This window comes from Athene noctua, chromosome 3 (genome assembly GCF_965140245.1).
Source record: "Athene noctua chromosome 3, bAthNoc1.hap1.1, whole genome shotgun sequence".
NCBI lineage: Eukaryota > Metazoa > Chordata > Aves > Strigiformes > Strigidae > Athene > Athene noctua.
In genome coordinates this window covers 31,686,419-31,710,357 of record NC_134039.1, presented here as the reverse complement: position 1 = coordinate 31,710,357, position 23,939 = coordinate 31,686,419, and the positions used below count along the sequence as shown (strand labels likewise).

Below are 23,939 nucleotides of genomic sequence, written 5' to 3'. Positions count from 1 at the left end.
AGCAGGACTGCCTATTTCAGCACATACTGCTTCTTCCAATAACTCTGATGCTCCAGGAGACTGACTTACACCCTGATAGCATTAAGACATTGCCCCACACAGTCTGGTGATACATCTGGGTGGATATATTAAGCAAGCAAGTCCTTCAGGGATGGCAACATTTGTGTTCCTGGTGGTGCCCACTCGGCACACGCACCACTGGCCAACGCCCACAAACCTCTGCCTTGAAATTCAGCCTCCCGCTAACATTCGCCCAGATTTTGGAGATATATCAGTCCATGAAAGCTGTAGGCAGGAAAGAATTGTATGCTCTCTGCTTTACAAACCTCCTTCATTCCTGACAGAGAGCCTGCGCCAAGGGGGAAGAGGGGGAGACCCTGAGCTTGCCAGCTCCTTTGCCCCTTTGCCCCAAACCCCCAGATTTTTATGTACAAATTATTAACAAATGCTACAAGGGCTGAGTGCTGCCTTCTTGAACCCAGAGGTCTTGGTGACAATACTGGCCCTGTGCCAGTGCTTGGCCCCATGCCCAGCCGGTGGGCACTCCACCCACCAGGGAGGGACAGCAGCTGATGTCTCCCCATGACATCTCTCTGTGCTACCCTGCAATGGGACCTGCTGCTGTTTGTGCGCCTGGCAGTCTGCCCGAAGGCCACAGCATCTTTCTGCATGGGTTTGTACTCCCGCCTGAACTGCTAGTCGTGATCAAACAGCCAGGGAATCTGCTGCAATCTGCCTTTTGGTTTGCTAAGAAACCAGGTTCATTCAATATTGTGGCAGCCTGCAAAGGATGTTTTCCAAGGTTTAATAAAGCAGCAGCCAGCTGCATGATCCAATGAAAAGCAAATAAACTACCAGGTACCAGGTCTCCAGCATCCTGTTTGCAACGCATCAGTGCAAAGTGCAAAACTTCTCAGATATTCCAGCATTGGGGGGGGCAGGAAGACAACACCAGATCCCTGACACCAACCTGGAAATTCAGATGTGGAGGTGCCTGGAGCAGCTCAGGCCAGGGAGGTGAGTAGGTCCCCAGGATCCATCCCTCCGTCCACTGCAGCCCACACAGGGATGCGACCCCAGTGGGGCAAGCAGTGCAGTGACATGGACATTTTGGCAGAAGCATGGTGACCTGCGCGGCCAAGGTTTGCAAGGAACTTGTCCTCTTTTTGCTGGCAGTAAGGGAAAGCCACTGCTTTTGGGGGGGATTTTCTGCTTGCTTGGGCCCCAAGGAAGGAAAGGGAGGATGCAAGGGAGCCGGTTCTTGGGACTGCATGTGACATGGGGCACTGAGCAGAGGAGCACCTGATGTGGTTGGTTTTGCTGTGACACTGGGGGACTCCACCTTTGGGACTGCAAAACACTGGGTGACCCCAACTGCTCACCAGAGGAATGATGGCACCCTTATTTCTGTCCCTGGCCTCCTAGGAAACATGTGGGAGGTATTTTTATCTTCCTGCCAGCTCCCTTAGTCACCGGTGCTTGCTTTAAATGGGTCAAGAGGGAATAAAGATGTTGCAGCCCTTGCTCCCTAGCTGCCCGTCTTGGAGCACATCTACTGGCAGCACTGACTCTCCCTCCTCTCACACACCATCCCGGCCAAGTGCTGCCATGGACCCAAAGACCCAGGAGAGATCTCCCCGTCTCAGGCAGTGTCAGCTGCAATTAAGTACTCATTAAAAGCCTGGTGGTGAGGCAGCCCCGCTTCAGAGATGACACATGTCAGGACTGCAAGGGCTCTCTCCTGGGATGGCAAGGAGGAATATGACCACCCTGATAGTGGCAGAGGCAGCATGCTAAGGGTGGATGGGTGTGCAGGGGAAAGAGGCAGCAGGAAAGAATCCAGAGAGTCCCAGACATGTGAGTACAGGGTGGCAGGGCTGGTCCTGGAGCATCGGTGGCAAGTATGGCCCCACTGAGTTGTTTCAGGAAAGGGATGAGCTGTGCCAGGAGAGTCCACAAGATCTGCATCTGTTGCCAGCAAGGCCATAATAGCATTTGACGTCAGTGACCCCAAAATGATGGTGATCTTCCTGGGACATCGTGCCGGTCACTGCTGCAAGTCTCAGTGCGCTCTGCTGCACGCTCTTGCACGCCTTGCGATCATCATGCCAGCATGGCTCGGGCAAGCCTGCCCGGGCACCATGTTTCATGGGCTTGTGTCTGGTTATACCTCTGGCTTCCACCCAGGAACCATAGGAAACCTCAGAGGGTTTGGAGCCAGGCCTCTGCCTGAGCATCTCCCCTGCCCTGGCTCCAGCCCCACTGCCCTGGTGCAGCTCAGCTGGCTCTGTGAGCAGTGCATCCCTCTTCCAGCAGTGATGCTAGCTGGTCACCAGACCAGGAACTTTTGAAGGGTTTCCTCATGAAGGGTGACAACAGATCTCCACATCTGCCCACACCGAGTGTTTCAAGGGTGCAATTTCCACTGTGGTCACCTTTGCATCTGGTTTGGAGGGGACAAGAGCTAGTCTCCAAGGTGACCTCAAGACATGAGCAGAGGGGGAGCCATAGCATCCAGGGGAGAGTTGGGCCTAATCCTTGTCTTATCTTATACCCAGAGAGAGAAAAAAACAGCAGGAGACAAGCTGGGTGCAGGGCAGAGGCGATGGCTGACAGAACCATGCAGTCGTCTCCATCACATTTAAGGGAGTTCGTTTTCCTCCTGTCTCCTCAGATCTGTCCTCCTGCTGCACTTGCATGGAGCCACGTGGCACGGCTGCCCAGGGGAGGAGGCCAGGGGGGAGGGACCAGCTCATCGGGAGACATCCCGGAGAGGAGCCATGGCTCCAGGCACACCACGCGGATGGAGATGAATTCCCTGGTGCGACCTGGATGGAGAGACGGAGGCTGGCAGTCTGCCCGGGACCCCCGCCATACAGAGAGGGATAAGATGGGTGCTGGCAGCCTGGCTCACCCACTCCAGTGGTAAAAATATTTGCTGTGCGAGGAGACTGCAAAGTCCTTCCAGGCCACCAGCAGCCATCTTGGGGGGCCCCAGCACAGTGCTACCCTCAGGCACCTCAAGATGGGAGCCAGGCCTGAGGAAAGCCAAAAACTAGCATAAAGATGGTGAGATTTTAAAGAAAAAAAGGAAAAAAGCAAAGTTTGGGGTCTTTTCTTATTTCATCTCTAGCTCCTGAGCCTCCAGGCTACACTCATTTTACCTTTGCAAGGCTTTTCTCTGTGAGACGGAGGACTAGAAACCCACATTTTGCTAATGAAGGCAGAGTTCCATGGGCACTTGTGTGGGTGGAAAACTTGTCAGGGCTTTCAGGGGTCCAGCTCCTTCCGTTTCTAAAACCACTGAGCCCCCCTTGCATGGCTGGGGAGAGAGAAGTGGCATGCGAGTGGCAGCGAGTGCAGCATGGCTTCCAGAGGTATCTGTCCCCTGAGGTAAAGCTGGTGCAATGGGAAAATGTCTCTGGCGATGATGTGGAAGATGGCAGAAGGGCTGCTCAGGTGTTGCTAATTTTCAATACCGACCTTTTTTGGTCTGTGCAATTTGGCTGCTTGGCAAGGCATGACATTTCCCTGACACCTCTGTCACAACAACCCCTTCTCCCACTGGTCCTGCCACCCGCTGAGGGCAGGCTGGTGGTGGCTGCTATCATCACGCAGCCAGCAAGCTCCTGTTCAGGGCTGAAGGACAACCTGGAAATGTGAGCTAAACATCTAAATGTGAGCTCGGTGCTAAAATATTCCCTGCCCTTCCAAAGAGCCTTTTGGTACGAGGCTTCCCTGATGCACGTACCACTTTCCGGCTGCAGAATGGTGCAAGTGTCTGGGGTTTTCTCCTTCACCTAAAGCAATGGAAATACTTTAGCTAGAGCAGCCTTGAGCTGTCAGCCCTCCCCATAAAACAGGGGCTCCAGCATTCACTCAAGAGGGGTAAACTAGGGCAAGAGAACTCCCACATTTCCAAATGCTTAGTGCTCTTCATCTTCCACACCTCCCAAAATCAGGGGCCCAAGGTCTCTTCTCAGGCTCCTTAACACCAAGGGAGCAGAAATCAGGAGATGCTTCTGGCTGTTCTGTGCTCAGCAGTGTGCCTGTGATAATGCAGCAGTTCTAGGGCATGCTGAGGAGCAGCTTCTTAAGCCACCTTTGCTCTGCCCAGGGTCCAGTTCCCCCTTCCCATGCCCCAGGCAGGACCCTGGCAAAGGGACACTCTGGCTGAGCTCCTCTCCCAGCACCCAGCTCAGTACCTGGCAGTCTGTCCTTCCCCAGCAGAGCTGGGGACAGCTGCTCCATCCCTGCTAGATGCTCCATCCTTAAAAAGGATGGCAGTTGGGAATTTTTACACATATTTCAGACCTGGCCCAAGACTGCTGGTCTCTCCGTGCTCCTGGCAGTAGAGGGGAAACACATTGCTGGTAGATGCCAAGTGCTTATTTTTCTTCTTGCATTTGCAATTACCTCTGCTGGTTGTGACAAAAATTGGCAAGCTTTAAAAATTATCAAGGCAGCCACAACCCTGCATTTAAGCCTATCACCAGACAGGGCACAAGCATCATTACCTCTGCCCGTGAAAGGCTGATGGCGCATCCTGAAACACAGCACAGGAGGCAGAAAACAAAGAGCGAGGCCAACGACAACACCAGTGGGTGACTGCACAGGGTGTCCATGGCATCTCGTCATAAGATTAATGTCCATCGGTGAGAGCCCCATTTGGGGGAACATCAGGGACAGCTCTTTCTTCAGCAACTATTAGACTGCAAACTAGTCCTCCAAGATGATGGGTGAGGATTAACACCCCCCCTGCACAGGGCCTGCGTGGCTCCAATGCAGCTCTCCCTGACAGGTTGCACGCCTTCCCTGCCCGCAGTAGTGAGGCGGCACATGGGAGGCTCCACCGTCCCCTCCACCCGCACCCCATCGGCAGGATCCCACATGTCCAGGCACGTGCCCTGGCTGCCTCAGCTGCTGCTGCACTCAGGTGGTTGCAGAAGTGAGAGCAGATCTGTCACATCCTCCACTCCGAGCCTGCTCTCCTGCTCTGGCACATTTTTAATGATGATCCTATAGCCACATACATCTCGCTGTCTGGATTTTCAGGTTTTCTCCTGTTCTTCTGAACTTAGTCCTATTCCTCCCATTGCACATTTGTCCTCTTACCCTGTCCTTCGTGGAGCTGCAGGTAGTTACTGAGCCCCTTGTCTGGCCTTGGCATTTCGCAAACCTCACTTAGATCTTCAGAAATTATTTGTTGGGAGTCAGTATCTTGCTTTCTTTTCCCCAAGATTTTCTACAGATCCTCCTGCATTTCTGGTCATGGGAGTTTCTGCTGTCATCCATCCCCCAGTCCCTTGCCTCCCCTGCGTGCGTGCACCCGCCTGATGACCTTCTGTTTGCCTCTTCAAAGCCGCTTCCTAATTTGCTCTCCTCTCATCTCTAGACTGCACTGAGCCATGCCAGCCTTCCCCCTTCCTCACATTATTTTATCCCCAGAAATATTTGCTTAAACTGAATCTCACCCTGCCCACTTGCAATAGCCTTATGCTTTATGTAGTGGCTCACACGTGTCAAGGGACAGTCCCTCTCTGCCTGGTGAGACAGGGATGCAGGAGGGTTGTGGGATCTCCAAGATGTGGGGACAACGCAGCCCCAATGCCAAGGCTCTTCTGCTGTCGTTAGAAATGGTGGCAACACTGGCAGCAAGCAAATTGCATTTTAAAATTAGTTTTGGGAAGATACAGTGAATATTTTGCATTTTCCTGGGCTGCAGTAATGAGGAGTATGTCAGAGGGGGTGGCTGAGGCTTGGCAGCAGAGACTTTACACCCCTGGCTATCACAGGTGATGAGTACTTACATGGGTTCAAGGGAAGCCCAGCCAAGCTCAGGAAGAAGAACCCTTTGAGAAGTACCGAAACAAGAAACAACACTTGGGTCAGGAGTCTTCCAGCCCCAGGCTTGCTCTCCTACTATCTCCTTGGCATCTTCCTTTGGTCGCTGTCAAAGACGCTTCCCAGGGCTGGACAACCCCCTTGGTCTGACCCTCTGTGCTATTAATCTTCCTTCTGAGGGACTCAAAGCCACGATGGCTTCAGCTGACATCCCTGGGTGACAAACACAGGACTTGTTTCACCTAGAGAGCTCTGCTGCTGGTGGCATCTGTCCTGTCCCTGAGCTGGGATTCAGGATTCAGAAGGAAAAAGCCGTATCCAGTGGATGCACCAAGGTGACTCCTGATTGTCGCAGCAAGGCTCCTGCCAGTATGGCACAGGGATGATTCCTATGGGAGGAAAGTGGCACACTTGATTTTTGATCTCCCAAAAGACTGAGGTTTACTGCACAGCAAAATGTCATTGGGTTAATGACAGGAGACCTGAGGCATATCCCTGACGCTAATAGGATTGGGCCATCTTCAGCAGGTCTCACTCACAAAGGCGGATCACGCCAAAATGAAGCTGGCTCAAGAGCCTGTAGGCTCCCAGTGGGCAAGGGAGATCTACCCACAGCCAGCCCTCAGATAAAGAAGCTTTTCCCCTCCTCTCTAATCCAGGGAAAAGAAACATCAAAGAGTGAGTGCATCTGCCCTGGGACTGCTCTCAGGAAGCCAAGGGCAAACAGAGCCTTCAGGCTGCCGATGGAGAGAAGAGCTCAGCACATGCTTGGGGAAGGGCAGCCAGAGGAAGGTGATGGTTCCAAAGGTGTCATGCTGCTCCGTGCAGAGCCGATGAGACGGGGAAGTATGTTCGCACCTCCATGTTTTCTTTAGCTTCTTGCTCACCCTCGTCCTCTGCCATGTGAAAAGCAAACCTGATCTGCTGCCCCACCCTCTTCCCTTTCCTGGTATTAGTTAAGGTCCTTTCCTGCACAGTTCTGCTTATGAGCCTTCCGTGATGGCTGCCCAAAGCCCCTCTTTCTCAGGACACATCCCTGATTGCTTTTTCACCCCTTTGCACCTCAAGCAAGGGCAGGAGTGGGGAGTCTGGGGCCAGCCTTTGCTGGAAAAGGATTATTGTAAGAGGAGGGAGGTGCCGAGCCCCTCCACATCACCCCTGGAAGAGCCTGTGCCCTGATACAGGGCAGAGCAGGCAGAGGAGGAGGTAGATGTGTTCCTGCTGCCAATGTCCCACTAACAAGCCTCTGTTTCCATGTTGAAACATTGTGTTTGTAGAAGAAAAGGAGATTTCACACACTTGTTGGGATGTTTGCAGGCACCAGGCAGCCCTGCTCAGATGCCAGGCGGCTGCTCTGGCCAGCCTGCCCTGTGTGCGGGCTGTAGTGGTGGATTGGCTGCTCTGGCTGCTCCAGCCACCTCATTCTCCAGGGCTCCCCTGGTCACGGCATGTCCACCCAACCTCTCCCTGAGATGGCCACCAACACAGGGCCACGCATCACATGCCTGCGCCCCTCCGCCATGCACTGACACACACACATGCACCACTCCACCAGGCACTTATATGTATGCATGTGCCCACATGTGTGCAGCCCCTCACCATGCATTTACACACATACACATGCACATATGTGCACCTTCCCACATGCATGTGCACCCACATCCCTCACCACCCACTCAGATGTGCACCACCCCCCCCCCAACATTTACATGTCTGCATCCCCTCCCATGGCCCCTATTCGGCCCCTATTGCCTGTGCCCGCCCCAGCTCATTGGCGCTTACACCCTGCGACAACCACACACACGGTTACACCCACCTGGCTCAAACCCATCCTGGGCAGGAGTGACGAGTTCCCACACTTCCCCTGGTGCCTGGGGATGAGGAGGGGCAGTTGGTTGGCATGGAGGAGTCCCACTGCGCCGGCTGTGCCGTGACGCCCTGCGGGGTCCAAGCCTCCCATGGCACCTGAGCGTACCTGGCAGCAGGCTGGTGCCTGTGCCAGAGCCTGCGCTTGGCACGGCCACCCTTCCCGAGGAGCGGCTCTGCCTGCTGCTGCCGGTCTGCCGCCGGGACAGCATGCTGCATGCTGCTCCCAGCCATATGGCCTCCTCCTACCAACCCTGCCTCAGCCGCCGGAACAGGGGCCCTAAATCCCCCCTCCCAGCAAATGCCAACAGCTTGCCCTGCCGCCACTGCGTTGGGTCTTAAAGCACAGGGGGAAAGCGTTGGGTCCCTTTTTCTGCCACCGACTGGTTTTTATTGCTTCACAGTTGGCAAAAGAGCCGGGAGCTGGCCCCACTGCCTCCCACCCACTCTGCAAAGGACCCCCCTTCACACACAGCAGTCCCCCTCAGCCCCAGGGGTGCCCCACATGGCAATGTCTGCTCTCATCCCTTCTCCATTTGGGTGTGTTTTGCCCTAAATAATTGCAGTTTGAATGAGCGCCTTGAATAAGGGATGGTCAGGGGTGAGAGCAGCCAGGGGAGGGGGAGCACAGTCAGCGGTGCTGCGGCACTGCCAGGGAAGCTGAGCTGTGCACCACCACCTCCAGGTGTGTTTATATGGCCTTACAATGCTTGAAAAGGCTGGTGGAAACTTCCTTTAAACAAGAAAGCAAAGCGTGCATAGGGTCACCCCCCCTGACAGTGGCAGGGACCAGCCACACAGCCCAGCATGGGAGGGAGCTTTGGGGCTTGGCTGTTCCGGCTCTGCTCACAGGCACTAGCGAGAGGATGGGTTTGGGTCCAATGTCCCACTGGCCTCCCAGAAGCTCAGATGAATGTAAGTGGGTTGCAAAGAACCCACAACAATCCACAGCATGACCTCCAGGCCCAGCCGGCAAAGCCCCTGGGGCCAGCAATTTGCTGGGTACCGAGTGGCTGTGCAGTGGGAGCATTTACTTGTGTGACCCCTGCCACCAGCACAGTCTCCAGGATTAATCCTAAATGCAAAGTCCATAACCAGCCAGCCCCACCAGGACCCTGGAGGCTACAGCCAATAGTTGGGGCCCTCTGTGGCTGTATGTGGGGGCATGGCTGCCCTCTAATAGCAGCAGCTGGGAGAGCTCAGGCTGCCAGCCCAGATCCTGCTTGCCCATACCACAGCATAAATGAAAAATAAGCCCTTGCTTTGAGCTGGTTTTCTCCTGATTCCTCTGGATGTCATTTGGGTTCGAATCCAGCCACCTTGGGAAGCTGGGAGCTTGCAAATCTCAACTTTTGAATGTTTGCAATTACGATCATAATGGTAAAGGCACATATGCTTCTGCATTCTCTATAAGCCGTTACGAGGCACAGTTGCTCTTTTACAGCCATTTTACAGCCAACGCATCAAGCACAGGCAGGGGAATAAAATCCTTATGCATGCTGGTCTGGAAATAGGGTGGCTGGGGGTCACTCTGGGGTCTGCCACCACATCCTTGTGCCCCCCCTCCCGCACATTTAACTTCCCCCTGCTTTAGCTTTCCATCACTGACACCAGAAGTCCAAGATCTCCTTTAAGTTCCCTCATCAACTCAGCCCATGAGAACATGTGGAGGGGAACAGCATCTTACTGCACGTTAGCCCAGCACCTGACACCAGGGATCCTTTATTGCAGTCCTAGACAGCAGGCCCAAGAAAACTCAGGGCTTCCCAACGGGGTGCTGATGGCCAAAGAAATTTCCCCCATAGTGAAAACAAATACAATGACAGCCTCTTCTCCAGCTCTATCCCTGGCTGGAACAGCATCAAAGTTTTGGAGGGGAGGAGAGGTTTCTCCAGGGTGTCCTGGGGGATGACAGGAGGTGTGGGAAAGCCTGCTTGCCCTGGCACAGCCCTTCAGCATGGGGCATCCATGCCACAGCAGAATCCTTTCCTCCATTCACCCCTCAGCCCTGGGGCCAGCTTAGTCCTGCATGGCAAAAGTAACTTTTGGGGGCAAATGTCTGATTCCCTGGCTCTAGGTGGGCTCCCTGGGTAGCTCTGGGGCTCTGACTACCCACCACTGGCTTTCCCTAGAAGCTGATTGCACCCTAAAGGGAGGCTCCCGTGGCTTTGCTTTGCATTGGTGATGGCGCCCTCCTCCTCCTTCTCCTTGGGCAGGGGCCTTGCAGCTCTGCCTGGCTCATACCCCTCTATCAGCGGGGATCTGGGTCTGTCAGGCTCTCTGGCCGCAACAGAGAGGATCTCCTCCAGATCACCATGCCCTGCCAGAAACAATCTGTTTATAGTGTCAGTGCTTGGCGTATCCCTCCCCGCTCAGCGTTGAACCACCCGTATCCTATTTCTGCAGGTGCAGAGACACCCTTCTGTAGTCTGGGTGGTGTTGTCACTGCAGGGGATATTTCTGTGACATCCTCCAAGGCTAGTGGCCAAAGGCTTCTGGAGCTCTTCTCCCAAATCCACATCTACAGAAGTGTCCACAGGTGTTGCAAGCACATCCTTCGCTTTTTCTCCAGACGTCCCTGCTGACCTGAATTTTCCTACAGGTCCTGCCGCTGATTCCAGGGTGTCAGGCTATAGTCTTTCCCTCCTGCCGCTCCCTCCCTTTAGGGATGCAGCTAGTGGCCAGGTCTTTTATTTGACAAAGATGAGCTGATGTCTCCGTGGGGCTGCAGGCTGCATCCCCCAGTGCCAGCGCTCCATGCTGCCAGCCCCTGCTGGGTCTTGCCCTGTGCACCAGGGACATGCCAGGGGGTGGTGGTCCTCTACACCATGCCTTTGGGTTTGGTTTCCTTCTGTATCGACACACACAGCTAACACCTTCGAGCAGCTCTCCCTCCCTCTCTACCTCCCTCTCGCTCCCAGAGACCCTTTAAATCCACTGCTTCGCACTCAGTGAACATCCTCTCCCCTTAAAACCGTTCCCTTTCTCCCAGGTTGCACCAGGCAAACATTTTCAGCGAACTCCCTGATTTTGGACAGTTTTTTGCTTAGCCTGCTAAAGCCTCCAGGCCCCCAGGGCAGCTCTGCTCACACGCATGATATCGGAATGATCGCTCAGTGCCTGAGAAATGATTGCTGGCATTACCTGGGCAGCCAGCAAACTTTGCTTGCATAGCTCCTCTCAAGGCCAACGCTGCTGTTGGCTATTAGCGCTAACAACCCCACAGCTGCAACTTCCAGTCGATGGGGCCTTTCATTAGAGCCCCTGTGAGATTTGGGGAAAGCATGGCTTTTGGAGATGCATGGTTTTCTTCCACCTCACTGGCTTTTTATCTCTTTTGGGAAGCTCTGGAGGCTACAAGCTACCTTACCTAATGGATCTCTATTAGGTTGCGGCACTGGGGGCCGATCGGACGTGTCCCGGCCTCCAGCTGCTCTCCTTATCCATGTTTTCAACATATTTGGCTTTTGTCAGCCTCCAAATGGGAAGCAGCCGGGGGCTGGGTGACCAAGGAGAGGATATTTTATCCCCTAAATCCCTCCTGCAGCAAAACACAGCAGCATTTCACCCTTGCTGGGGTGAAGTTGTTTGTGCAGAGCTCTGGCCCGAAACAGCGCTTTGCTGTGATCCGCAGGGAGGATGATGACAGTGCGTTTCATCCCCCTGTGTGGCATGTGGCACAGCACTCTTCCACCTGAGCAGCTCGCGATGGCCAGCTCTGGCCCTGCATGCCTGCAGGAGGCTGCCCAAGTCCCCAGCCAGGGCAGTTTGTCCCTGCAGGAGCTCCACATCAGTGTGAGACCCACAGCCTAGCTCCCATGGTGGTGCAGATAAGGGGATGGGTCCTGGGGACAGGCTGGTCCACGGGGCTTCAGCACTGGCTCGAAGGAGGCACCTGTTGGAAGGAGCTGAGCCTCATCGACCTCTTCAATCCCACCTCCATCCATCCTTACAATGTCTTTTTGCATCACCGCTTGCTTGCGGACTGGGGTCTCTGGGCACCGTGCAGCCCAGAGGCAGTCCCATCCCCCAAATTAGGATGCTGACAGGGCAAGGCAGGATAAGGCAGTATCCAGCCTCTCCCTCCTGGAGCACAGGGGGAATGGTTTGCCCAAAGAGACAGTGCTTTGCTGCCCTTCCCTAGGGCAGGATGAAGGACTGTCCAGAGAGGCAGAGGCTGCAGCCACAGCTCCCACATATCGCTGCCCCTTGCCCCGTCACCCTTGTCCCGGGCTGCACAATGTGCCAGTGCTGGGCGAGGGGCTTGATGGTGCCTCAGTTTGACCCACCCTGCTCTTGCCACAACAGCCCCAGAGCAGGGAAAGCAAATCCCACTCTTCTGGGTAGAGGACCTGGCAGTGAGGATTCATACCCTCTTTATGGGCAGCACAAGCCAGCGAGCAGAGAGCAGTGTGTGCACATCATCCAGAGAGGTCCAGCCTTTGAAGTTCAGACAAGGGGCCAGCCAGTGGCTTGCTACAAACCATCGTGGAGAGGATGCGTTTCTGGGGGTGTCCCAGTAACCCCCCATTTCACCCATCCTGCAGCCCCGCTGTGCACAGCCCCCCCTTGGGGGATGCTCTGATGTTCACACGGGGTGGGGCTGCTGCTCTCCCTGCTTCCCCGCGTGGCCCCAGCTGTGGGGCTGCAGGAGGGCACCCCACCGCCCCGGGGGCTGCGTGTCCCCCCAGTATACACCCGTCCTCCACCTCAAAGTGCCAGCCTGCCGCCCCGCAGCTTCCGCTCGGGAGCGGGGGTGTCTCGCTGCGGGGCTGCGGGAGTTGTTTAGGGGGCAGGCGGGCGGCGTGGGGCGGGTACCACGCGTGCCCGGCCGCTCGCGGCGGCAACCCGACGGGGAGGGCGGGCGTCCTGCCGCCCGGTGGCGGCGGGGAGCCTGGCAGAGGACTCGGTGAAGGACCTTCTCCGGTTTCCTCGGGAGGCTGTCAGGCGGCGGGGGAGCCAGCCCCACGCGCCTCGCTGGCCGCGCCGGCTCCCTCCCTCCCTGCCTGCCTCCCTCCCTCCCCCCGCCCTCCTCCTCCTCCCGCTCCTCCCGCCCTGGTGCGAAGGGCTTTTGCTGCTTTTCCCTTTCCTTTCCTCCCCTCTCTCCTCCGCGGAGCGCGGTGCCGGGGGGCGCGGGCAGAGGCGCGGGGATGGGGCGGCCGCCGACCCCCAGCCCTCTCGCCCGCTCCCGCCGCCCGCCGCCGCGACCCCTCCCCGGCCGGCGGGAGGCGGCGGCTCTCCCCCGCCGCCCGCCTCGCCTCCCGCTCTGAATTTCTGCCCGTCGGCCCATCTGAGGAGAGGCGGGGAGGGGGTACGTCCCCTCGCATTTCTTTTTCCCCCCACTTCTTGCCCCCCCCCCCCCCCCTTTTTTTGACAGACCCCCATCACCCACCAGACGCCCAGCTCGTTTCTCCTCCACGGGGACTCTTCGCCGGCCATGCGGCGGGTCCCGGGCGAGGGGCTCTAACTCGCCCCTTCGCCCGGATGGCCGCCCGGAGCCGCGGGCGGATGGAGCCGAGCTACGTCGTGGGTATCTGCTGCCTGGTGCTGCTGGAGCCGGGCCGGGTGTGGAGCGGCGAGCCCAGCACCGGGGGTCCCGGCGAGAGCGGGAACGGCAGCCAGGCACCGGCGGCGGAGAGCACGGCCCCCGCGCCCACCGGGGCAGCACCACCGGGGGGGGACCGCTGCCGCGGTTACTACGACGTGATGGGGCAGTGGGACCCGCCGTTCAACTGCAACGCCGGCATCTACCAGTACTGCTGCGGGACCTGCGGATACCGCTTCTGCTGCCAGTTCAAGCCCGGGCGGCTGGACCAGAGCGGCTGCTCCAACTACGACACCCCCAATTGGGTCAACACGGGCCAGCCGCCCGCCCGGGTGGATGAGACCCCTGAGGATCCCACTCGTGACAAGACCAACATGATCGTCTACATCATCTGCGGCGTGGTGGCCATCATGGTGCTAGTGGGCATCTTCACCAAGCTGGGCCTGGAGAAGGCACAGGGTCCCCAGACAGAGATGACCGTCTCCAGGTAAAGGGCTCTGGTCCCCCCACCCACGCCACTTGATCCCACTATGGGTGGTATCCTACGTCCACAGCCCCTTGCATAGGGTGAGCCCTGGCTTCATGCTGAAGCTGCCAAGAGGATGAGGTGATCCCCAAAACCCCTTGTCCTGGCATGCTGAGACACTGGGGAGGTGGCTTGGCTGCAGCCCCCCAACCTGTCCCAGCAGGAACGGCTGCCAGCCAGGACAGCCTCCATGAGAAGGGGTGATTGTACACTTGTCCCCTCTCAAACTGACCTGCTCCATCCCCTGAGGAGGCCTGTCCTTGGCTCAGGAGAGCCATCTCCACTGGCCAGTGGGATGGGTGACGTGAGCTATAGGACATGGCTTCCCCCCCCAACCCAAAGCTGTGGTTCCCAATGTGCAGGGTAGACGAGACTGGGTCCAACTGTGCGTGGGGTGACCTGGGACCGCAGTCCCCTTGGGCTCAGCCTTGCCGGTGGGGGGGGAAGGGGGGGGGTGCAGAGAGGAGATGGCAAAGGTATCTCCGCCATGGTTGTTGCGCCTCCTCGGTGTGCGTGTGCATGCATGTGCACAAGTGTGGGTGTGCATGTGTGTGCACGGGTGCCTGCCTCTGTGCACCAGGGTGGTCACCCAGGGTGACCAGGCTGCACAATCCCTGGGGCTCAGCCTCCAGTGGAAAGTTGGGCAGCCTCCCCCAAGCCCCTGTGCCCTGTAGCTCCAGCCCCCGGCTTTTCAGCCCACTCCTAGGGCTGGGCATGGGGCTGGCGAGCGTGAAGGTCAGGGTGTCAGGCACACTTCGGTATTGGGGACCCCCTCTGTGCCTTCCCCCAGCTCCCATCCGGCTCCTGTGGCCACTGGTGTATCTTTCCTTCTCCTCACAAACCAGTCCTGGCTCCAGATACATGTTTCTTGCCCCATTTCAACACACTTCCCCTGCCCCTTGCCGCACAGCCTCCCCCTTGCTCCCAGCACTGAGGTGCCATGAGTGGTCCAACCTCAGCCCTGCAGGGTGCACCGCCAGCTTTCCTGGGGGCAGTGGGGTCATGTACCTGACACTGGGGCACATGGGGACAGGCAGGAGGAGCAAGTGACCCCCCTGGCCTGGGGTGGGGAGGGCCAGGGCCAGGCAGGGTGGGGCAGGGCAAGGCAGGACATGCAGGCAAAGGCCAGGCGAGGAAGGGCAGGGCTGGTGGCCCCAACACCAGCCATGGCTCTGCTGCCTCACTTTCCCCTTGGTGTCATGTTGTACAGCTCCTCCGCTTAGGTAGGCTTTTCTTCTCCCTCCTTTTTTTTTTTTTTTTTTTTTGTTACCGATCACATTCGATGAGTTTAACACTCCGGAGAGGGTGCCGACAGCTCCAGCCTTCCCAGCGCAGCTCTGCCCCTGCAGCTCTGACTCAGATCTGTCCCCCCCTCAGCCTCCCCCCAGCACACATGCGATGCACTTGTATGCACAAGTGTGCACACACACACAAAGGAGAGGAGCTGGGGCAGGTTCACCAAGGTGGTCGTGCCATGGGTGCCCCAAATCGAAGGGGGAGGTATGGAGAGGGGACCCAGAGAGGGCTGCAGGGGCAGAGAGAGGGGCCAGGGGCTGAGCCGAATCCAGCACCTTGCTGAGCAGTGGGGTGCAGGCTCTACTTTGTGCCTTCCCAGTGAGGACATCAAGCCTGGCGATAAACCCATTTTTATGTGATTTTGTTCAGGGATTTAGCTTTAAAAAGAAAAAAAAAGGCTGAAGGAAATGATTTCACTGGGACAATTAGGGAGCAGCCCAGGTTGCACCCCCCAGTACAGACACCCTCTCTCCTTCCCCTGGGGCACCTCCCTCCACCTGCCTGCTTAAGGCTTGTGCAGCCACTGGGTGCTGTACCCCAACTCCAGACCTGCTGCACCCCAGACCCACCCCACTCCTTGCACCCACCCAGGGGACTAGAGGCTGAACCCGCTTCTTGGAGGAGGGTTATATCTGGGCATGGATGGGGGTCGCAGGGCCCTTCTGAGCCATGCAAGGCAGTGCCGGGGGGATCTGTGCTGCAGCCCCCCCTTGATGAGGAGTCTGGCTGGGTGCTCCTGCAAGCCCGCGCCTTCCCCCCGCATCGCCTGAGGAAGTGCTGGCATCTTGACAGGATCAATACGGCCTCTGCCAGCCTCCCTGCCTCCTGCCTCCTCTTCCACTTGCCTGCCACCGCATCTTTTTTTGGTCTCCCCCCACACCCCCTGAGAAGGAGATACTGTGCGTGGGGAGGGGTTGGCCCCCAGGACAACTGGACCCGGGTCTTTATTCCCTGCCAGCAGGTCTTGCCTTCTCCCATCACCAGCCACCGGCAGGACTGCTGCCACTCACCAGGGGCTGTTTTCTTTGGGTAGCTTCAATTTTGCTGCCGTTGGACCCATGTGTTTCCCCATGTCCCCCCTCCTTCTCGCTCATGCAAGGCCAAACTTTCCAAATGCGTTTGGGGAGATCAGTGCCTTTTCTCCCCAAAGCCACAGATCTTTTGGGCTCTGGCACAAGGACTGGATGAGGCACAAGGTGAGTTTTCCTCGCCTGCCTTTGTGGGACAAAATCAGAAGGTCACCTCCATCACTGCAGTCAGGAGAGGTCTCGCCATCTCCCATACCCCATATCCTTCTGCGTAAGCCACAAGTGGCTCCAGTTCCAGGGGGACAGTGACCAGCAAGCCACGGCAGGGTGAGAGTCAGGTGCAGAGCCCCAGGCACCAGGCAAGGTACCAGGCTGACACAGCCTCCTGGATACTGAGCTGATGAAGACAGTGCCAGGGTACATGGCACAGGCATCCAGAAAGGGACACTGTCGCCTCCATCTTGCTGTACACCTGGTCAGCTTGGGCAATATATTCTGTCTCGACACCTCCGAGAGAGTGGGGCTATTTCTAGCTGCCTTGCCTCCATATCCATGCAGAGCCCAAGGCATGGGCAGTGCCACCTTGTCTCCCTCCTGGTCCCTCAGGTAGGAGCTTCTCATTTGCTCCTCGGGCACCGCATCGTGGCGTCAGGCCAGGTCCCTGTTGCACGGCCGGCTTGGTTTCCATTCCCATCCCTCTCTCCTGCTGGGGTTTTTCCGCTACTGGGAGGTGCTGCCTGTGGCCCAGGACAGCTCCCACCTCCAGTGCTTGCAGGCTTCCCATGTCAGGGGGGAGTTCAACCACATCTGCACCTCCAGATGTTGTTTGTCATGATCCTGGTCCTGGTCCAAGCCCAGGAAGAGCAACCAGATGCAGAAAGCCCACTAGCTTCTCCCGGATGGAGACACCTGAGCCCCTGTACCTTGGCCGCCTCCGACAGCTTCTCCTCCCGGATTTGGCTGCTGGTCCACCCAGGGGAGCAGGCACCCAAGTGGCTGCAGCTACCTGGTGTGTGTCTCCTTCCCCATCCGCCTTCCTCCCGCAGGGCCTTACGGCAGCTCCGCAAACCCTTCTCCTTCCTGCTCAGCTCATGCTTGGCACCCGTCCCCAGCACTCGCTCAGCCTGGCCAAACCGTGCGTTGAGTCAGGAACACCTGCCCGTGTTTTTCTTCAGGCTCTGGGGACACTGGGTCCCTGGGGGGACACTGGGATCTGTCTGTGCCCATTGCACAAAAGCAGGCACACACCCTGGACCTCTCCCCAAAACTTCCTGGGAGGGGATTGAAGGTTATGGCTGGAGTGAACATCCCTATGGGAAGAGCTGGGTGAGGAGCAGCCACCTGGGGGGCAGCAGGGATGTTGAAGAGGGGCAAAACAGCTGGTGGGAGCAGATGCCCTGGCAGCAGCAGTAGCTGAGACACTGATGCTGGCTTTTCATTCTCTGGGTCCCCCTATGCTATTTGGGGTCCCAAAACTTGGCCCCACTGTGCATCTGACTTCCCCGGGTGTTTCTCTGGCAGTGCTCCAGTCTGCAGCCATGCCTGTGGTTGATGCCCACAGTAGCATGTGGTGGTGAAGACTTAGAAAATGTGTTTGCAGGCAGCATGGAGAGTCATCATGTGCTGCCCCAACTCCCCGGGGCACGAGAGAGGAGACCCAGCTCCGGCAGGGAGTGAGACCTGGACCCCCTGTCCCTGTACTGATCACAATGGCCACCCAAGTGGGCTCACTCCCACTGCCCAATGCTTTGTTCAAGCTCCGTTTCTGCCTGCTGCAACTCCAGTTTTGCAAAGGCACCTTGCTACCCTCCAAGCCTTCCTGAGCATCCCTGAGTGTCCCAGCCATGCTGGGCAGGTGTCTTGTCATGCCCACACTGCTCAGTTGTACAGATGGGCACCCTCTGCCCCAAGCAGATGCTCTGTAAGCCATGGGAAATGTCCCTCCTGGGAGGTGAAGGTGATGCTCTTGGTGGACACAGAGGTGGCATGGTTGGCCAGGGTGGCAGCCCACCCACAGCTGCAATGTGCCATGTGTCTCCACCACCATGCCCCTGCTCCAAACCCTCACTAACCTACTCAGCCAGCGACTGTCACCTTCTGCATTCCCTCCAAGAGTTCACTCCAGCTCGGGGCAATGTCACTTCACCCATCACTCTGTCATCTCTCCTCTCCTCTGGAGGCTGCACTCCTGTCTCCTCCCATCTCTGCCTGTCCCTTTGCTCAGGACTTGCAGCAGCTCTCCTGTCGGGCTTGCCATGGATGTGGGGCTTGGGCCTCCCAAAAGTGGGTTGGCCCTTGGGCTGGAGTGCTCTGCCAGGCCCTGGGTCCTGCTCTCATACAGGCATCTCCATTTCATGTGCATGTGGCTCCCCCAGGGATGGCTTGAGAGAACCAAGTGCTGCATGCCAGCTTCTGCTACGGAGCTGTCTTGGCCTCTGTCATCACTGCCCCTGAATATGCCTCCTCCTCTTTGCTTGGTCTCAGGTCTCACACCAGGCTGATGTGGGGGACCTTGACTGGACCTGTTGGCACAGCCATGCTTGCCAAGGAGGTGGCTGCATGACCGCGCGGGTGAGACTACTCAGGCAAGCTGGGTGGCAAGTGACCTTCACACATGGTCTTATGTGCTTGGCATCCGTGGCCACAGGGGTGGCTGGCCTCAGTGGAGCCACTCAGTCTTTTGTTGCAGACAAGCAGTGCAGGTTTAAAGCCACATCTGCCCTGTGTTCCCTTCCCCACCTCCCTCTGCACTCTGGAGCTCTCTTGGTGCCACAGACCGCAGGTGACCTAAGGAGATGTGGCCTGACCTTCACCAAGCCCCCCAGACACATGACCAGGCTAGGACTCATAAAACCCCGCAAAACACATATGGTGAGACAGCAGCTCTTCAGCACGATGTCACCCTCCAGGTCTGCCTCCCCTGCACCACACCACCTGGGGACAGGGACGGGGGGAGTGCAGCCCCTGGGGGCCCATGGCTCATGGTGCAAGGTGGGGGGTGAGTCAGGGTGTTGCTGGTGCTGAGGTCTCATGCTTCTCACCTTAGCAAAATAGCTCGTTAATAGACTGTGCCATTATTGTTAACTGTTATCGTCCACACACCTCAGGTGGCCTGTGGGGAGGGCAGTCTTATGAGAAAGAGCACTGATAGATTTATCTGGAGAGGGAGTCACAGAGAAAGCTCAAGCTTCATAAATAGACCCAAGGAAAAAAAAAATTAAAATAGGTCAAACTGCATTGAACTTCCTGGTGAAACAAGCCTGTTTGAGCACTGGGCCCCAGGGACAGGCAAGTGCAGGCAGCAGCCAGTGGTGAGGGGGCCAGTGAGCAGCGCACCCTGGGGAAGGTGGCAGCTGATGGGCAGGAGCTCCCCAGCTTGACAGCACACAGCCTCAGGGGGACCTGCCTCCGCACTGCCCTGCCTGGGCACAGCCTGCAGCCCACCCGGGCTTGTGCCCAGAGCTTCTCTGGGTGCAGCACCCATGACCAAAGGAGCCTGGCTAGGTCCAGTGCTGGGGTCAGTCAGGTGCAGGAGGGCTCCTGAGGAAGTGCAGGGGTTTGCATAGCTGCAGGATGGAGGTGCCACAGCCTCCCTGGGCAGTCTGATAAAGCATTTGACTACCCTTGCAGGCAAAAAGGTTGTTTCTTCTGTTTAAACAGAATTCCCTGTATTTTCATTTGCACCCATCGCCTCTTGTCAGCCCGATGCTGTCCTTGTTGCAACCTCCTTTCAGATATTCACACACATTAATACATATTATTCCCCTGAGCCTTCTCTTCTCCAGGCTGAATAGTCCCAGCTTTCCCAGCCTCTCCTGACAAGAGAGATGCTTCAGTCCCTCCATCATCTTTGTGGCCCTTTGCTGGACTCTCTCCACTATGTCCATGTCTCTGTGGTGCTGGGGACCCCAGAGCTGGAGCCAGCACTCCAGGTGTGGCCTCACCAGTGCTGAGCAGAGGGGAAGGATAAGGATCACCTCCCTCGGGCCTGCTGGCAACCCTTTGCCTAATGCAGCCTTTGCCCCAAGGACACATTGCTGGCTCATGGTCAGCTTGGTGTTCACCATGATCCCCAGGTCCTTCTCTGCCAAGCTGCCTTCCAGCTGGTAAACCCATAGTATATACTGGTGCCAGGGATTTTTCCTCCCTCATTTCAATTTTGTTTGCTCCATGAGGGTCTGTTGGCCCATTTGGAGGTTAAGTGATCCTAGAGGGGTTGTTACCCAAAGCTCCCCAAGAATTATGTGAATTGAACCCAAAGGACAAGCAACCTTCGCTTGTAGCTTTGCTCTTGCCATTGCCCTGTGATTTGACCGGATCCAAACTGGGAGGGAAAATGTCCCCAGAACAGTGCTCAGGGCCTCCTGAGCATCTGCATCCCCAGGCATAATGCATTGCTTTCCCCGTTGTTCTCTCTGCCTTCCCTGGCAATTCCCTGCACAAGGTTCACTGGGCTTTTGAGCGCTCTGGAGCCATGAGCTGATACATCCATCAAGACAGGATTATTCCCCGCTTCCTCTCCAATTTGCATTTATCCATGTTGAGTTTAATCTGCTGTTTTATCATCCAGCCAGTTACTAACTGTGAGCTCCTGCTGCAGCTCCCAGTGTGTGTCTATGAGCCAGGAAGAGCCTTCGAGGTGCGAGGTGTGCTGACAGTGAGCCAGGGATTAGGGAGCCAAAAAAAGCCCTGAGTGGACATCCCTAAGCCCTTGCAGTCACGCAGGGCCGGTCTCTGTAGGGGGGAATGGTGGGTGTCCTCCTCATGGAGACCAACGCCAGCAGGAACATCCCATCCTGCCCTGGGACTCCCTGCCAAAGGCTGCAACACTGTGTGGGCATACCCTGCTCCAGCACTGCTGTGTGCCCCGCTCCGGCATTGCTGGTGTGTCCTGCTCTGGCACTGCCCGCATGCCCAGCTCCGGCACTGCCAGTGTGCCACAGTGGGACTGCATCATCTCTGTCCATGAATGTTAAACAAAATAGGGCTTCATCTTATGTAATGGTGTTTAATGTTTAATGCTGTTGCTTATAAGGACGGTGTTACGCAGGGACAGCGTGTGCGCTGCTAGTTTATCCTCATCCCCAAAGGGGCACAAGTGGTCTCTCTAATCCCTTCCTCAGGGTCTTCTCAGCTTTGAAGGGACTCGAGTGGAGGTTTCACCCCCTCTCCCCTCTCTCCACCAGGCTTTTGTTCTAAGGGAACATTCCCGAAGTGTCGCTCCAGCCGCCGTCAGTTCGGGTCCCTTCGGCTCAGTTTGTCATACCCTCGCAGCCTGCTCCGAGCCATGCATTTCCTTTGCCGGCCTCAACTGCTGATGCTCCCGGCCCTGGGAGGTCTCAGCTCCAGCCAGACCCTAATTCACTGTTGAGGGGGCTCGGTAGCCCCCCCTGAAAAAGATGGGTTGGAAGCCTGGGTGCACTCCTTGCTCCCAGTGGCCATTTGCTAGCCTCCGCTGCCCAGCTCTGCTTCCAGAGGGCGGGGTTCAGGGCTGGGGTGCATAGGCAGGGCTGGAGGAGTCGGGTATCACCCTAACAGCCCTTCACCTCCTTCCCAGGACACTGACGGACCTGCTGAAGCAGCCGGGCCACGGCCCCTCTGAGCATGTGGATGGCCTCATGGGGGACGTGCAGGTCCCACTGGGTGAGGGGCTGGCCCGGGGGCCCCCCAGGACCGGCACAGGTAAGGTACTGGTGCAGTGGGGAAAAATAAGCTCCCTTGGTGAATAAAGGCAGCAGGAGGGTGCTGCCCATGGCTGAGCGCCTGTCTCTGCTCCTCCAGACAAGCCACCCTTGAACAATGCGGTGGCCATTGCACCCCCGCTGGGGCGGCCCCACGGCCACGGCAAGCGTCTGCCACTGGCCAGCAGCCTGGCCTTGCCGCCCCCCGCCTACGCTGCCTACGCCACGCTCAAGGCTGGAGGTGAGTGCTGCTGTCGCATGGGCCGGGATGGTGGCCGGGTGGGGGGAGTGTGCCCTCTGGACCCTGCAGACGGGTGTGGAGGGGCAGGAGGCTTGCAGAGAGGCACGGGCAGGACAGGCACCCCAGTTCCCCCAGGCTCCCGGGGTGGCTGCACATGGCAGAGGGTCTGCAGCTCCCCCACTGCGCCACTGACCTGCTGCCCCGCCAGTCGGAGCTCGGGGTCCCCCACGGACCCACCGCAGTCCCCGGCCCGTCGGTGCCCAGGGTCCCACGCAGATTGCAGCGCTGCCCACCCAATCAGAGCCCAGGATCCCCCATAGACACACTGCCCAGCCAATCGGTACCCTGGATCTCCCCGGACTCCACAGCGCTCCCCAGCCAATCCACAGCCAAGATCCCCCCCACTCCCCAGCCAATCAGCACCCAGGACCCCTCCCGCAGCGCCCCCCCCCGGTGCCCTTGTGCCAGCAGAGGGGGTGTCCCTGCGGGGGTGACACCGCACCTCTGTCCCCACAGAGAGCGCCCCCGAGGACTTCTACAGGCGGTTCGGGGGGCCGGAGGCATCCCCCACCGGCACCCTGCCCTTCCCGCCCACTGAGGGCCCCACGCTGTCCGAGGGCTGCCCTCCGCTTGCAGCCAAGGCCAAGGGCCCCAAGCTGCTGGGGGGCCCGGCCTTCCCAGGGGGCTGGGAGGGGGCCCCCCCCCGCGGCACCCGCCGGCCTGGCCTGGCTGCCCTGCACCCCGAGGGGCCACCTGAGGCCTTTGGCCCCGCCACCCTGCTGTACGGCCAGCCCCCCCGGCACCTCACCACCAACAGCAAGACCGAGGTCACCGTCTGACGGCCAGTGCCACTGGGGGCTGGTCCTGGGGCTGCTCCCTTGCCTGAGCGTCGCTGACAGCCTCCCCCAGGGGCGGCCTGCTGGAGCAAAGCATCGTAGGTCCTACATAAACCACAACAGTTGGCCATGGCAGGAGATGTGCCGTCCTTCCTCTCCCGCAGCTGGGCTGTGCTTCACCATCAAGGAGGCACCGTGGGCCAGGCTGTCCCTCTCATGTGGGTAACAAGTTCCAGCCATTCTCAGCCCACCCTACGAAGAGGCTGAACTGGGGCCACATTGACAGAGTGGTGTGCAGCTCAGGGGATGGTGGCTGATGCTGGACAGACCACAGCACCCAGGGATGGGGGGACTCATCCTGCTGGTGCCAGGCATCCCCACCTAGCCCCTGTGAGCAGGTGTAGGAAGAGCAACGGACTCAAAGCACAATCCTGTGCTGCCAGCAGAGCCCAAGCGGCCTCTTTTCCTCTCCAGCCTACTCTTCTCCCCTGCCCCAGCCTCCACCTTGTCAATAAATAATACATTAAACTGTATTGCCTTGGTATGGATTGGCTGGGGGACCCCATGCTGCTCCCAAAATGCCAGCCCCTTCCCCACAGGCAGCAGGGTGCAAAGCCCCCTCCCCCAGGGAACCCCCCCAATGAGGGATGTGGTGGGAACAGCTTCCTGGGCCAACTGCAAAATGCTTTGAGCAGCTACGTGAAAAGCAAACAGATCTCTGTCTGAAGTTTAATGGTTCTGACAGTTTTACCAGGGGGAAGCAGAGAAATGAAGAGATGGAGCAAAAGGACATTGTTCCAAGCAAGGTCAGGTAAAAGCTTTCCTCCTATATAGATGCTCCTAAAATTGCAGGCTTCTGGCTCGAGCTCTGCCTCGTTTGGCTCTGCTCAAGCCCTCAGCCTCTTGGGTTGCTTCCAAAGGAGCACAGAGACACCACACTTGCTCCACCAAGGGATCATCTCATTGCAAGCCATACAGCTCCATTTTCCAGACAAAGGAGTGACAGCTTCCCAAGGCACTTGTGCAGTTGGATGTCTCTGTTTCAGGCTCACCTATGCTTACAGGCAACTGCTGGG

At 57.7% G+C, this 23,939-nt stretch overlaps 1 protein-coding gene across 1 annotated transcript; it reads left to right on the top strand.

The window, feature by feature from the left end:
- Positions 1-13,090: 13,090 nt before the first annotated feature.
- On the top strand, positions 13,091-23,367 carry SHISA8 (shisa family member 8). The gene is made up of 4 exons (XM_074901384.1): positions 13,091-13,742; positions 21,663-21,787; positions 21,887-22,027; positions 22,544-23,367. Exons 1-4 carry the CDS (start codon positions 13,195-13,197, stop codon positions 22,864-22,866), a joined length of 1,137 nt encoding a protein of 378 aa, XP_074757485.1. The 5' UTR covers positions 13,091-13,194; the 3' UTR covers positions 22,867-23,367.
- Positions 23,368-23,939: the final 572 nt, after the last annotated feature.

Bases quoted from the DNA above. Each gene is read 5' to 3' on its own strand.
- SHISA8 (XM_074901384.1), top strand. From the start codon at position 13,195: ATGGCCGCCCGGAGCCGCGGGCGGATGGAGCCGAGCTACGTCGTGGGT. The intron at 21,788-21,886 runs GTAAGGTACTGG...CTGCTCCTCCAG, and splicing joins GCCCCCCAGGACCGGCACAG to ACAAGCCACCCTTGAACAAT. The intron at 22,028-22,543 runs GTGAGTGCTGCT...CTGTCCCCACAG, and splicing joins CGCCACGCTCAAGGCTGGAG to AGAGCGCCCCCGAGGACTTC.